Here is a 15520-nt window from a genome sequence, read left to right on the forward strand (position 1 = left end):
CTGAATTAATGATCAGACTCTTTAATCCTCTACTTTTAATCAGCAAATAGAAAGGAAAAAGGGGAGGGGTCTGATATCATTCTGCGTGAAGATATAAACAGGGAAATGCTGCTGTAAAGAGGCAGAATACTTATCCACAAATCTGTTCATAAGTAGGAAAATGGATTAATCCCTCTCAACACGAAATGGAATAACACATTATCCGTATTCAAAATACAATTAAAATCTGTGTTTAAGGGAATCAACATCAAGAAAAACAGAGAAAATCTGTGCCTCAATGCTGCCATCTACACACGCTCCTACCTGTTCTCTGTCTCCAGTTCATTCTTGCGGAGATTTGCATCATCCAGAAGACTCTGCAATAAGGCGATTTTTTCATTGTCTGAACCCTCTTGGTTGATTTTTAACATCTTATTCTCATGCTGAAGACGAATAAGTTTCTCCCTGAATGAGCAAAAGAAAAACTGGTTACATGGCACATTAATACCATATTATCAAAATCCAGCTATGCACAATTACAGATTTGACACAGAGAACAGAAAAGAAAAAACCAAAAAACAAAAAACCCTGCAAAGAATTTAGCTCTTGTAATTGGCTAAGATTTTACATTTCAGGTCTTTAGTATGTTCTTTTCAGAATGGATAATCCGAAGATAACAATGTCTTCAAATATTATGATTTGTAATTAATGCCATTTCAAAATTTTATTTACTTTTTGGTTTAAATGTTTAATCTATGAATGCATCTATATATATTTGTTCCTTGGTTCTCATAAAAAAACATGGTCTCTAATGCTACGCTCTTGAACTGCTAATCACTTGGTGGCAAGATATAATATTCAATGAAGAATTCCTTCAAGATATGGATTCCACCCATTCCTATAAATATGGTAAACTGAATTCTTGCTAACAGGCTGGATTATTAGTGCTGCATCTGCTATTTACACTTATTCACAATCTTTTCATATCATTAAATATTACACATCAATGGTAATATAATACTTTAAATGACACGTTAAACAATATAGATGAATTGTTATTTATTTAATCAATGCCCAATTATTCAGAATTTGATTGTTATCAATTCTGAACTTTAACATATTAATAACAATCAGCTTTATTGGTTATTTCCTTAGGATTAATTCTAGAAAGGAATTTTGTGGATATTTGTAGACAATATCCATAATCTGCCTAACTGCTCAAAGGAAAAGCTGTACCACCACAAGAAAATATAATTGTAATTATGTGTGGTGATGAATGTTAGCTAAATTTATTGCAGTGATCATTTCACAATACAGACATATATTATCAAGTTGTACACCTTCAACTAATACAGTGCTATATTTCATCTCTTTTACCATTTCATTTTCTTTCTTTTTTTTTAATTTTTAAAGTGTTTTATTTTTTTGTTTTCTTTTTTTTTTTTAAGATTTTATTTATTTATTTGATAGAGAGAGATCACAAGTAGATGGAGAGGCAGGCAGAGAGAGAGAGAGAGAGAGAGAGAGAGATATGGAAGCAGGCTCCCTGCTGAGCAGAGAGCCCGATGCAGGACTCGATCCCAGGACCCTGAGATCATGACCTGAGCCGAAGGCAGTGGCTTAACCCACTGAGCCACCCAGGCGCCCACCATTTCATTTTCTTGATGGCTCTTCTGGAAACAGTATATTTGAATTTGTATTGAGTCATACTCAAAAAAGCCATTTCATTTGTTGAATATAATTTTTCTCTTCATCAGGTTCAGCACCTCTGAATCAACGGTATAACCTGAAAGCTTCCTTAAAAATTGTTTTTATGGGGCACCATAAAAAATAAATAAATAAAATCTTTAAAAAAAAAATTGGTTTTTAAAATTTTTATTTCTTTACTTATGGATGAGAGAATGAGTGTGTATGCATGAGTGGGGGAATGGGAGGAGGGAGAGAGGGAGAAAATCTTAAGCAGATTACACCTAGCACCAAAGCTCGATCTCATGACCCTGAGATCATGTCCTGAGCTGAAATCAAGAGTCAGATGCTTAACCGACTAAGCCACCCAGGCACTCCAAAACTTTTATTTTTTTGGTATAGCCATGTACTTGGAAGCATTCATAAATAAAAAAATGTTCATTCATTCTACAAATATTATTGGCCCAATAATAAAGCACCACATCAGATGGTAGAAAAGTAAAATGTATATAAGAGGCTTCCAGTGTTGGTGCTGCATTATACTCCTTTTGTTTGTCCTCCTTAAATAAATGTTAACAAGAATAAATTTTGTCGACATTTTCTCAACAAGTAACTAAATGCCTATGGGAACTTTCAGACTTCATAAAACTCTTACATAACTCTTATTTCATCTAATACCCCTCAAAGATGCTATGAAGAGTCAAGGCCAGTGTCAATTTTTAAAGGGGGCAAATAGTCCCAAAGAAGGTAAAAGCAATATTCAGGATTAACCATCCTCTTTCTGCCGGACACCTGGTGCCTCTCCCTTCATTCTTCATTCTTCCATATCAAACCAGGTATATAGTGAAAAAATGGAATTTTACAAATGCTATGACTAAATAAGAATGTAAGGTAATATCGAGGCAAGAGTAGTAAAAATGGGGAGATATTTCTATTATATCTTTCCCAGACCATTTCATGTAATTAAGAAATAAATTTTAGTGACTAATTTCGCAGGCCGTTGGCTACGCATAACCATTGTTTTTAAGCCAAGTGGTTTCACAGCGAAATGTCTCGTAAGGATATCCAATCATGAATATATTAGTTTGCTGTGAATGTGTCAAATGTTGTCCTACTGAAACGGAAAAATCAAGTCTCTTCAGCCAACTGAAAAGGTGCAAACACAGACATTAAATACTGAGTTCATGTTGAAACCGTTAATAAAAATGAGTAAGAAACGGATTCTCTTTATACTGCAGAGGGATAAGTTTCCTCCAGGAATACTGTGCAGCACGACTGAATTTCATGATCTCCTTACCTGATTTCAGGTGTAACAATCTCTGCTGCCAGACTATCTGAAGATTCTTGACTTCCCAGAGGGATTAACCCTATAAATACACAAACAAGGATCCAAGGTTGTAGAGAGAGTACACTGAATTCCTTTAGTTTCTACATGAAACTTGACTTTAAGCATTAAAAATTTTAACATTTAAAGTCTTTGTTTTAGTTATGTAAAAGACCATGTTACAGTCACCTTATTGTCATTTAACAATTGTGAAGTGTATAACTGAGTGGCAGTAACTCCATTCACTATGCCGTGGAACCCCTACTTATTTCCAAAACTCCTTACCCCAAAACACAAATTAATAACCATTAAATAATAACTCCTGGATTCCCTTCTTCCTTAGCCCCCATAATCTTTATTTTACTTTCTGTCTGTCTCAATAAATCTGCCCATTCTAGATACCTAAGTTAAATCATACCAACATTTATCCTTTGGTGTCTGGATTATTTCATTCAGAATGTTCTATAAACTCAAACATGTTACAGAATTTATCACACTTCATTTCTTTTCATGGCCAAATAATATTCCATTTGCTACGTATATGTATACAAATAAATATATGTACATTTTCTTGATCTGTTCATCTGCTGAGGAATACTCAGGTTGTTTCCATCTTTTAGCTACTGTGAATAATGCTGCTACAAACATTGGTAAACTAGTATTTGCTTGAGTCCTTGCTTTGAATTGGATATTTACTTTGGAATGAAGTTGCTGGATCATGTGGTAATTTTATATTTAACTTTTTGAAGAACCACCCATTCCTACCAGCAAGGCATGAGAGTTCCAATTTCTTACATGCTTCCCAAGAATTCTTTCTGTTTCTCTTTTTTGGGTAATAATCCATTCCAAATGGATGAGAACCATCTCACTGTGGTTTTGATTTGCATATCTCTAATGACAATGATATTAAGCAGCTTTTCATGTGGTCTTGTTTTTTTTTTTGGGTGTATTTTCTTTGGAGATACATCTATTCAAGTGCTTTAACCATTAGTGAACTTAGTTATTTCTTTGCTGTTGTTGAGTTGTATAAATTCTTTATATATTCTGGAAATCAATCACTGAATAGATGATTTACAAATATTTTCTCCCCATTTTATGGGTTGTCTTTTCACTATCAATACTGTTCTTTGATGCACAAAGTTTTTAATTTTGATGAAGTCCAACTCCTCATTTATTGTCTTATGCTTTTGGTATCAATTCCAAGAAGTAGATCCAGAGGCATTACAATTCTCCATCTTCTTCTATAAGTTTTATAGTTTTAACCCTTACATTTAGGTCTTTTACCCATTTTGAGTTCATTTTTTAAATATGGCATAAGGTACAACTTTATGCTTTTGGATGTGGATATCCAGTTTTTCCAGCATAGTATGTTGAAAAGACTTTCAGTTCCACCACTGAATGGTCTTCACACTGTTTCTGAAAATCAACTGACCATATATAGGAGGGTTTATTTCTGGGCTCTCTATTCTATTCCATCGGTCTACATGACTGTCCTTAATGCCTATACCCACTGCTTTGATTGCTCTCCCAATCTTTTTCAAGACTACTCTGGCTAGTCAGGGTCCACTGACCTTCCATATGAATTTAGGATGGGTTTTTCTATTTCTGCAAAAATGCCATTAATATTTTAGTAAGGACTGTACTGGATCTATAGATTGCTTTTGGTAGTATTGTTATCTCAATACTTTTGCAGTTTTCAGGGTGCAAGTCTTCGCCTCCTTGGTTAAATTTATTTCCAAATATTTTATTCCTTTTGATCCTATTGTAAATAAAATTTTAATTTCCTTTTTGTATTGTTCATTATTAGTGTATGCATATATATTTATTTCTGTAGCTAATGTAACTGAGTTGTATTCCTGCAAATTTGCTGAATTCATTTTATTAGTTCCAAGAGATGTTTTTTAATTTTGGTGATCATGTCATCTGCAGAGATAGTTTTAGTTCTTCCTTTCCAATTCAGATTAAAAAAAAAAAAATTTGGTCTAATTGCTCTGGCTAGACATCTGTGCTATTTTGAATAGAAGTATAGAAGTGGTGGTAGTTGGTGTAATTGTCTTGCTTCTAATCTTAAAGGAAAAGCATTCACTGAGTATGATGTGCACTGTGGGTTTGTCATATATAGTTTTTATCACGTTATGGAAATTCCCTTTCTTTTACTCTCCCTAATTTATTGAGTGTTTGTGGTGTGTGTGTGCATGTATTTTATGATGAAAGGGTGTTAGATTTTGTCAAATGCCTTTTCTGTATCAATTGAGATGATCAGGTGATTTTTTCCTTCATTTTATTCATGTGCTACACTATTATCTCGAGATGTCTATCCTTACGTGAATTTCATGCATTTCAATTATAGTAGTTTTATTGTTTTGAAACTAGAATGTGTGAGCTGTCCAAACTTTTCCTTTCCATGATATATATATATTTTTTTGTTATACTATCTCCTTTGAAGTATCATATAAATTGTTGGATTAGCTTGTCCATTCCTACAAAAGAAGTGTGCTAAGAATCTGACTGGGATTGCACATCTTTAAATCATAAAGAGAACTGCAATCTTAACTAGTTAATTTTCTGATACCAGAACATGGACTGTCTCTCCATATGGCTAGATTTTTTTTTAAAGGTTTTATTTACTTATTTGTCAGAGAGAGAGTGAGAGAGAGTGAGTGTAAGCAGGGGGGCAGCGGCAGGCTGAGGGAGAAGCAGGCTCCATGCTGAACAGGGAGCCTGATGTGGGACTCAACCCTGGGACCCTGGTAATCATGACCTCAGCTGAAGGCAGGCACTTAACTGACTGAGCCACCCAGGAGTCCCCATATACCTAGGTCTTTATGTCAGCAATGATTTATAATTTTCAGTATACAAGTCTTACACTTTGTTAAACCTATTCCCAAGCATTTAAATCATTATGATACTACTGTAGTTTCATTTTCATATTATTTACTAGTAGTACACAGAAATATAGTTGGTATTTATACACCAATCTTTTATCCTGAGACTTTGCTGAACTCATTTACTAGTTCTATGATCTTTTTTTTACATCCTCCTTTCCAATCTGAATGCCTTTTATTTCTTTTCTTGCCTGACTGTACTGCCTAGAAACTCTGATACTATGATGAAGAGAAGTGGCAAGAGTGAACATCCTTATATGCACCCCCATGTTTACTGCAGCATTATTTACCACAGCCAAATTATGGAAGCAGCCAAAGTATCCAATGATAGATAAATGGATAAAGAAGAGGTGGTACACACACACACACACACACACACACACACACACACACACTCTGGAATAGTATTTGGTCATTAGAAAGAATGAGATCTTGCCATTTGCAACAACATGGATGGAGCTAGAGAGTATAATGCTAAGATTCTCTCTCTCCCTCTCCCTTGGTCCCTCCTTGCTTCCACTCTCTATCTCTCTCAAAAAAAAAAGAAAAAAAAAAAAGAAAAAAAAAAGAAAAGAAAAAGAAAAAGAAAATGACAAACCTAAAAGTAGACTCTCACTCAACTACAGAGAACAGACAACTTACCAGAGGGAAAGCGGAGGGATAGATGAAATAGGTGATGGGGATTAAGTACACTTATCTTGATGAGCACTAAGAAATGTACAGAATTCCTGAATCACTATATTGTAGACTTGAAACCAATATAACACTGTATGTTAACTATATTGGAGCTTAGTAAATAATAACAAAATAGGGGAAAAAAAAAGTGATCATCCTTGCCTTGTTTCTGATCTTAGGGGAAAAGCAGTAAGTATCAGGTTGGCTGTAGGTTTTTCATAGTTATACTTGATCAGGTTCAGGAAGTTTCCTTCTATTTCTTAGAACACTCTTGCTAAGTTTATCACAATGTCACCAACTTTTTTTTAAAGTTGATATAACATACACAACTCTCCATGTCAGGCATGTATGATCTACTTCATTCTTTTTAATGGCTCTACAGGATACAGTTGAATAAGACTACTAACTTTTAGGTTGTTTCTAAATTTTAATATTGTAAATAACGCTTTAATTCATTACGGTAAATTTTCAGAGCAAAATTCCTAGGTCAACAACATATACATAAATAAGGTTAAAATGTAAGAGGTTTATAGGTAGCAAAAAAACAAATGTGTAAATTTAAATAAGATGGTCTCTCTTGATGACAAAGGAGCTGAGAGTTAAAGAATTAAGGCTTAGGCTGATGCCTAAATTTTGGGAAATCTCATACAGTTGGTTAGAGATACATGAAAGGATTACCAAGCAGCAACAAGGGTCCAATTACATTCAGAAAAAATTATGTGTGTGTATGTGTGTGTAAAAATACATACTTTTCTCAAAAGCAAAAATCTATTTCTGACTACTATAAACTAAAAAACCTTTGCACAGCAAAGAAAACTATGAACAAGATGAAAAGGCAATGTAATAAATGGATGAAAATACTTGCAAACTATACATCTGATAAGGGATTAATACTGAAAACAAAGAACTCATACAACTCAACTGCAAAAACAATTAAGAAATGGGCAGAGGATATGAATAAGTATTTTTACAAAGACAAACAGATGGCCAACACACACATGAAAAGATGTTCAACATCACTCATCATCAGGGAGAGGCATATCAAAACTACAATGAGATGTCACCTCACACCTGTTAGAGTAGCTATTATCCAAAGGACGAGATAATAAGCTGTGATGATGTGGAGAAAAGAGAAACTTTGTGCACTTTTGGAAGGAATGTAATCTGGTGTAGTCACTGTGGAAAACAGTATGGAGGATCCTTAAAAAATTAAAAATAGAAATAGCAAATGACCCAGCAATTCCTCTTCTGGGAATTTATAGACAATAAATGAAAATACTAACTTGAGAAAATATCTGTGCTCTTACTATTTACAATAGTTAAGACATGGAAACAACCTAAGTTTCATCAATTGATAAATGAATAAACAAACTGTAGGGGGCAAGTGTTTGTGTGTATAAATACTATTCAGTCATAAAAAGAATGAAATCTTGCCATTTGTGGTATTATGAACCTTGAGAGCATGACACTAAGTGAAATAACTCAAATACAGGAAAATAGATGTATGTCTGATACATACAGACCTACTCTGTGATGACACTTGTATGTGGATGCTAAAGAAAACAAAACAAAAAACAAGAACAAAAAAAACCCCAACCTCACAAATAGAGAACTGATTGGTGGCTGCCAGCGGTGGGATGTAGAGGGTGGGAAAAATGGGTGAAGGGGGTCAAAAGGTACAAACTTCCAGATACAATATAACTAAGTCACAAGGATATAATGTACACAGTATGGTGACCATAGTTAATAATATTGTATTACATATCTGAAAGTTGCTGAGAATAGATCTTAAAAGTTCTCATCACAAGAGAAGCAAATTTTCTAACTATGTATGTTGATGGATGTTAATTGGACTTAGTGTGGTGATCATTTTAGAATATATACAAATAATTAATCATTAGATTCTATACCTGAAAGTAACATAATGTTACATGCCAATTATACCTTTAAAAAAAAAAAAAGAAAAAAGAGAAAGATATAATTGTCTTTAGCAGGCCCTGGTTAATTTGGAATAGAGAAAAAAACTTTAGGCTATCTGAATTGGGGTTTCACAAGTTTTCAAGATAAGGAAAGACAGTGGTGAGGAAAACAGTTAAAATGGCTGCTTGGCAGACTGTGTGAGCTGGAAAAAGGGGCCAGAAGAGAACTGTCCAGCTTATCAACAGAAACAACAAAGAGGGGGTTAAAGGTGAAATCAACAGGTAGAATGAATGAGGAGGAGAAAAAGGAGGGTGTAGTCAGGAGGAAATTCCAGTTTCAGGTAACTGAAAAGCCAAGGGCTGGATACTAGAGGGGCACAAACAACTGTGAAGCTGTGCAAGTCACTGTTCGGGTTCCACATCTGCCAGCATGATGACAAAAGTGGGAGGGACTAACTCTGAGCTAAGTGCTGCTCCTCCCCTGTGAGAACAGCAGAGCTCTACTTTGGACAGAAGTCCTGTAATGGACTGATATCCACCCCACATCTCAGGTGGGAAAAAAAACCCCAAAACCCCACTGACTTAGAAAGTTTGACTTTTAAGGCGGTCATAAGAAACTTGCCAGAATAACTTTCCAGGTTTATTATTAATGCAGGTGACTTAACAAATGTTTACGCTTTGACCTAACAAAATTCAATATTTAAATATAATTAAAATACAAAATGGGCAAGTAAATCTGGTCTCATTACTACAGCCTATTTGCCATAAAATCTGGGTAACAGTTTAGAATTTATATCAACTTCATGGCCTGTTCACTGATTTTTCATTTCCATCCATTGGTACAAGCACTTTAAAATGAATCTAAATTTTTTAAAAAATTAATTTATTTTAGGGGTGCCTGGGTGGCTCAGTGGGTTAAAGCCTCTGCCTTCGGCTCAGGTCATGATCCCAGCGTCCTGGGATCGAGCCCCACATCGGGCTCTCTGCTCTGAGGGGAGCCTGCTTCCTCCTCTCTCTCTGCCTGCCTCTCTTTCTACTTGTGATCTCTGTCTGTCAAATAAATAAAATCTTAAAAAAAAAAAATTAATTTATTTTAGAGAGATAAAGAGAGCATGCAAGTGTGGTGGAGGAGGATAGGGGCAGAGGGAGAATCTTCAAGCAGACTCCCTACTTAGTGTGGAGCCCAACATGGGGCTTGATCCCAGGACTCTGAGATTATAACCTGACGCAAAATCAAGAGTTGGCCACTCGGGGCACCTGGGTGGCTCAGTGGGTTAAGCCTCTGCCTTCGGCTCAGGTCATGATCCCAGAGTCCTGGGATCGAGCCCCACATCGGGCTCTCTGCTCGGCAGGGAGTCTGCTTCCCTTCCTCTCTCTTTGCCTGCCTCTCTGCCTACTGTGATCTCTGTCTGTCAAATAAATAAAATCTTAAAAAAAAAAAAAAAAAAAAAAAGAGTTGGCCACTCAACCAAGTGAGCCACCCAGGAGTCCCTGAAGCTAAAATTTCTACTGTTACCATAAGAAATAAATAATCCTGGCTACTGAAAAGTTTCTACCTTGAGTTGTGAGTTGTCCTTCTTGAGCCTGTACACAACGAAGCTCTTCAATGGTTTCCTTCAGAGAATCCCTTTCTGTTCTTAACCTCTGGAGGGACATTAAAAAGAAGGAAAGCTATAAGTTTTATAAATTTATTCATCAGTGGCCTCTGCCTTACCTAAGAGAATGATGAACATCAGGGAAAATGAGCATGTTTCACCTTTTGATCTTCCACAGAAAGATCATAATGTGTAAGACAATGTTATCCACAGTTAAACATAAGAAACAAAAGTGTCTACACTACCTTAACATAAGTACATTACATAAATGACATTCCTTTCATTAGACATAAAAAAATCAAACAGCAAAGCCTTTAAATATTCATTAACCATTACAAAGTAAACATTTTAAAAAGATTCAAAATTTGCTGAACAAAAAAAATATTGTGTTCTCTGTATTAACTCTACAGAAAACAAAAAGCTACACAAATTTTTAGAAAGTAATGAGGAGAACAATGTATAAGAAGCAACAGTAATAAAAAAGATAAAGATATACAAAAGAAATTAGTGTAACCAAAAATATTCTTTTAATCTTCTATTTTAGATTTATTTGTGAAACACATGTTAATCTATAATTTAAAAACAAACAGGATCTCTAATTAATTTATTAATAGAAGGCATCAAATATCATTATCTTAATTTTAACAGTGCTCAAAGCCAAAACGCCTTATACTCACATCCTTTTCTTTTTGAAGACTGTCAACTTTTTCTTTTAGCCGCTTATATTCAAAATCTAATTTATCTGCTTTCTTCGATTCTTCAGATAATCTATTTTGTAGTTCTACTACCTGATTCAGAAAGGTACCATTAATTTGTATAATTTGAAACATTAAAAATTTTCATTGTTTTCTTTTGCAGAACTATGAAAACTCCCTGCCCCATATATACTAAAAAAAAAAAAAAAAAAAAAAAAAAAAATTGTATGACATAGCAGCCTATCCCAACAAGAGATCTAGTAGAAAACATCTGCCCAGGCATTATGGATTCTAAAACCAGATCATCCAGAGTAGTAATGTACAAAATCATGAAAGAACCTATAGAACAGGCTTCCATATCCTATTATACAGGTAACAAAGGAGTCTCAAACTCTTTGAGCACAAAGCCAAAGAAACATGAACGGAAAACAGTCCAATTGCACAGCTAAGCTTATAAGAAAGTAAGGGAAACCTTCAGGGGCAAAAACTGCAGTGAGAAGTTTGTGTGGAAGCTATGCAGTATCATGAGGCACCTACCAACTGTTAATACCAGGAATCTAGAACTCCAAATTTAAAAGAAGATGTTGTGGGGCACCTGGGTGGCTCAGTGGGTTAAGCCGCTGCCTTCGGCTCAGGTCATGATCTCAGGGTCCTGGGATCGAGTCCCGCATTGGGCTCTCTGCTCAGCAGGGAGCCTGCTTTCCTCTCTTTCTCTCTCTGCCTGCCTCTCTACAGTGATCTCTCTCTGTCAAATAAATAAATCTTTAAAAAAATAAATAAGTAAAAGAAGATGTTGTTACACCACCTTGTACTTTAAAAGGTGCTGAGTCAGTAAACAGGTTGGTTAGGAAAAAAATCCATTAGCTGGGAAAACAGTTAAGGAAGATTGCCTGTCTTACAGTGAGTGCTCTGGGTTTAATGAAGTGTAACTTGAAATTCTGATTCTAACTATGGCCTGCTAATAGGCAGATTTGTTTTCGTTTTTATCACATGATTTATCTTGCAAATCTTAACTCAAGCAATTAATTTAGTCTTGGTTGGTAGTGCTGTGAAATACATGGCCTAATCAAAGCAAACACAAAATCAACCAAACCCCCAAGTATTCCTAAAGAGAAAGATGAGCCAAATGAAAGAGCGAAGGCCATAAAGAAGCGACCATAACTACCAGTTAGGAAAACATTAACAGTAGTAACAATAAAGTAGTAGAGTAAGACCTATAAAGATTTGATTGGAATTATCAGTTATAAAATACAAAGATTAATACATAAAGAGAATAGAGACACAAATCTAAATTATGAAAGGAAGATGATCAGGCAGGTTTGAAAGAACACTCAGAGAACCTGTGGAAAGAAAGATACTATCATTGAAAAAATACATTAAGCCACAGATCAAAATAGGTAGAGAGAATTCATATATTATAGAATTGTACTGCAATATTTCAAGTTATTGACTCCTTATTTGTTTTGTAATTCATTGTTAATACTATCTGTAATGTACTTCATTAGTTCTAAAATATGTTCAGGTTTTTTTTCCTTTATTTATTTATTTGATGGGGGTGGTGTACACAGAGCACAAGGAGGAAGAAGAGGGAGAAGCAGGACCCTGGGATCATGACTGGAGCTGAAGGCAGATGATGCCTAACCAACTGAGCCACTCAGGCGCTCCTGTTCAGGCATTCTTTTCTTCAAATGTCTTTCTTTAACTCTTGCTGTTCTCTCTTCTGAAACCCTAATTAAATCATCCCATTTTAATTTAATATGTTTAAATTTCACACATAGTTTTCCTGGGGTACATTTATTTGGGGTAATTTCTCAGGCCATGTTCAAGTTCACTAATTCTTTCAACTTTACTGTGTGTTGAAAAGTTTATAATAAAATGTGGGAAAGTAATGTAGCCAGCAAAAAAATTTGCCAGTCATTCATGGTGTACAGAGCTGTTCTACTAAAACTTCTTCGACTCATTTTAAGCTAGTATATAGTTTTGATACCAAAATCAGATCAGGAAAGTATGAGATAGAGAACTTCAAGTGAATCATAGAGGAAAAAGATTCTACATAAAATGAACAAAGCAAAACTAACAATGTGAAAACAACAAACTCTCAGTGACTCTATGAAGTTTAACTCAGGAATACAAGGATGGTTTAAGCATCAACAATACATTAATATAATTAATCACATTAATAGAAAGGAATAGTAGTACAGGTATCTCTCCAGGGTATAGGAAAAGGAGCTGATTAAATTCAGCCTCCATTTAAGATAAACAACTGGAGTTCAACATGCTAATAATATGCTGGTAAAACATTTAAAGCATTCTGTATAAAATCAACAAGAAATGGTTGTCTACTATGATTAATTCTATTCAGAGCTGTATTACAAGTCAAATGTGTTGATTAAAAAGAAAAAGGGTATGGAGTAGAAAGAAACAAACAAAACTGCTCTAATTTGTCTATGACTTCTGATGAGAGACCCTACAGACATTATTAGAAGTAATATGAGAATCTGGTATGGTTGTAAAATGTACATAAAAATCAATTTCAATCATTTAAATGAGCGACTAAAAATGATCTTTTATTTTGCTAACTGCAGTTATAAAATCAACAAAACATGTACATGACATTTAGAAGAAACTTATAAAAACTTAACTGAAAGACACTGAAGACCTAAATAAATGGAAAGATGTATTCACCAACAGGAACATTCACTGTTGTAAAGATGTCAATTCTCCCCAAATTAATCAACAGCATCAATGTAATTCCAATTCCCAAAAGTTTTGGGTATAAAGGGAAGGAAAAGGCCTAATGGACAGTTTTGAAAAAGAACAAGGTGTGTGTGTTATCAAATATCAAATTACTAAAAAACTATAGATAATAATAAGTGGGATATTGGTGTAAGACTAGACAAATAAACCAGTGAAACAGAAGAGAGTGCCAAGAAACAAACTTACATTTAAGATGGAAAATATAGGTACTTGTAAGATAGAATTGCAGGTCCTTGTGGAAGAAACTATTAAATAAATGGCACTAGGTTGAATGGTTGCCTACACAGATAATAAAGTTTCACCTGGATCTTTAACCTAGCATCCTACACAAGAACTAATTCCATGTGGATAAGAGACCTAACTGTGCAAAATAAACTTTAAATCTTTGTTAAGAAAATAAAAGGTTGGCTTACACTCTTATGTAGGAAATGATTTAAGACATAAAAGGTACAGATCATAAAAAGATATTTAAAGTTCATTATCTTAGAATTAATCTCAAAAAAAAAAAAAAAAAGAGAGACAGGTTACAGATTGGCAGGAAATAAACGCAGCAAGTGTAACCGACAAAAGATTAATAGTAAGAACATATAAAGACCTTACAGAAATCAGTAAGAAAAAATAATATAGTTGTAAAAATGAATAAAAGATTTAAAGTGGGCCATTCACAAAAGAACTGTGATCAGTAAATATATTTGTAATTAGGGTAATGCAAAGTATAATCATGAGGAGACACTATTTCATATTCATCCAATTGGCAAAATTTCAAGTATGACAATACTATGTGTTGGTGATGATGCAGAACAAGAGGAATTCATAAAACTTCTGTTTAGTAATACAGTCACTTTGAAGAACAATTTAGCAATATCTAATTAAATGAAGATACTCTAAGGAAGAGATTCCATATAGCTGTAAAACTTTCACACATGTATAGAAGAGTACATGTTCTCATTGTATGTATAGTGGCACTTAAATTAAAAAAAAAAAAAAAAAAGTTAAAACATCCTGTACGTCCTTCAATGGGAAAATGGGTAAACTGTGGTATAGTGACTCCAAAGAATAGCATATAGTGGTACAGATGAATAAAGCTATCTTTATACCTATCAACATAAACAAATTTCCCAAATACACTGAGCAAAGTAAATCACAGAAGAGCCCTTTTATTATATCATTTATATAGTTCTGAACCATGTCAAAAGTGTTATACATTATATATATATGAACTAATATATATGCACCAAATGAATAAAGAGATGCATGGAATGAAAACTACAAAATAGTACAGTGGTTACTATAATGGGGAGGGGAAGAGTCTGTTTTATTCTTTAAGCATAGACACTTGTATCATTCTTTTACTTCTGTGTATTTTGTATTACATAATAATTTAAAAATAAAAAACAACAGAAGGATCTGCTATGGACACTAGTCAATAACCACTGGATAAGAATTAAGTTTCAATGTTAACTACATTGGAATTAAAATTTAAAACTGAGTTAAGAAAAAACAACAAAAAAACCCTAAGTTTCGTAGGTAAAATACAATACCTTGAAAACAAAAGTAAGTGGATTTTTGGTAAGCCACAAGGTTATAATGGAGAACGTGCCTGAAAACATCATCAAGAAACTTTGTTACTATTCTTTTTACCTGTCTCTTATATGTCTCAAGTTGACTTCGAGCTGCATTGGCTTTTCTTAACTCTTCCTCTAGACTGACAGTGTTCTGCATATACATAGTATTCTTTTCTTCTAAGAGTTTAACCTGACGCCTCAAATCACCAAGATCTTCTAGCTTCTTTTTATATGATTCCACTTGGCCTTCTAGTTTAGACACTTTATCAGAAGAATGTCTAGAATGAGATGGGAAATCAGAAATCAGAAACATATCCAGAGCTGTAAAGCTGTTTTAATAGTGCTAACCCAAGAGGGACTGCCAGAAAAGAACACATGCTAATGAAATTATAAGACCCAAGGTGATTCCAGATTAATGTTTTGTTCAGGCTAAAAATGAC

General features: G+C 34.3%; 1 protein-coding gene across 4 annotated transcripts in view; it reads right to left on the reverse strand.

The window, feature by feature from the left end:
- The window catches only part of HOOK3 (hook microtubule tethering protein 3), a 105379-nt gene that overhangs the window by 30233 nt on the left and 59626 nt on the right, over nucleotides 1-15520 (reverse strand). For all 4 annotated transcript variants that reach the window (XM_032329199.1, XM_032329197.1, XM_032329200.1 and 1 more), the window contains exons 11-15: nucleotides 15157-15358; nucleotides 10741-10851; nucleotides 10025-10112; nucleotides 2963-3032; nucleotides 304-444 (exon numbers count right to left, since the gene is read on the reverse strand). In XM_032329199.1, coding sequence (XP_032185090.1) covers nucleotides 304-444; nucleotides 2963-3032; nucleotides 10025-10112; nucleotides 10741-10851; nucleotides 15157-15358 — 612 coding nt within the window. The remainder of the gene's footprint in view (nucleotides 1-303; nucleotides 445-2962; nucleotides 3033-10024; nucleotides 10113-10740; nucleotides 10852-15156; nucleotides 15359-15520) is intronic.

This window comes from Mustela erminea, chromosome 21 (assembly GCF_009829155.1).
Source record: "Mustela erminea isolate mMusErm1 chromosome 21, mMusErm1.Pri, whole genome shotgun sequence".
Taxonomy (NCBI): domain Eukaryota; kingdom Metazoa; phylum Chordata; class Mammalia; order Carnivora; family Mustelidae; genus Mustela; species Mustela erminea.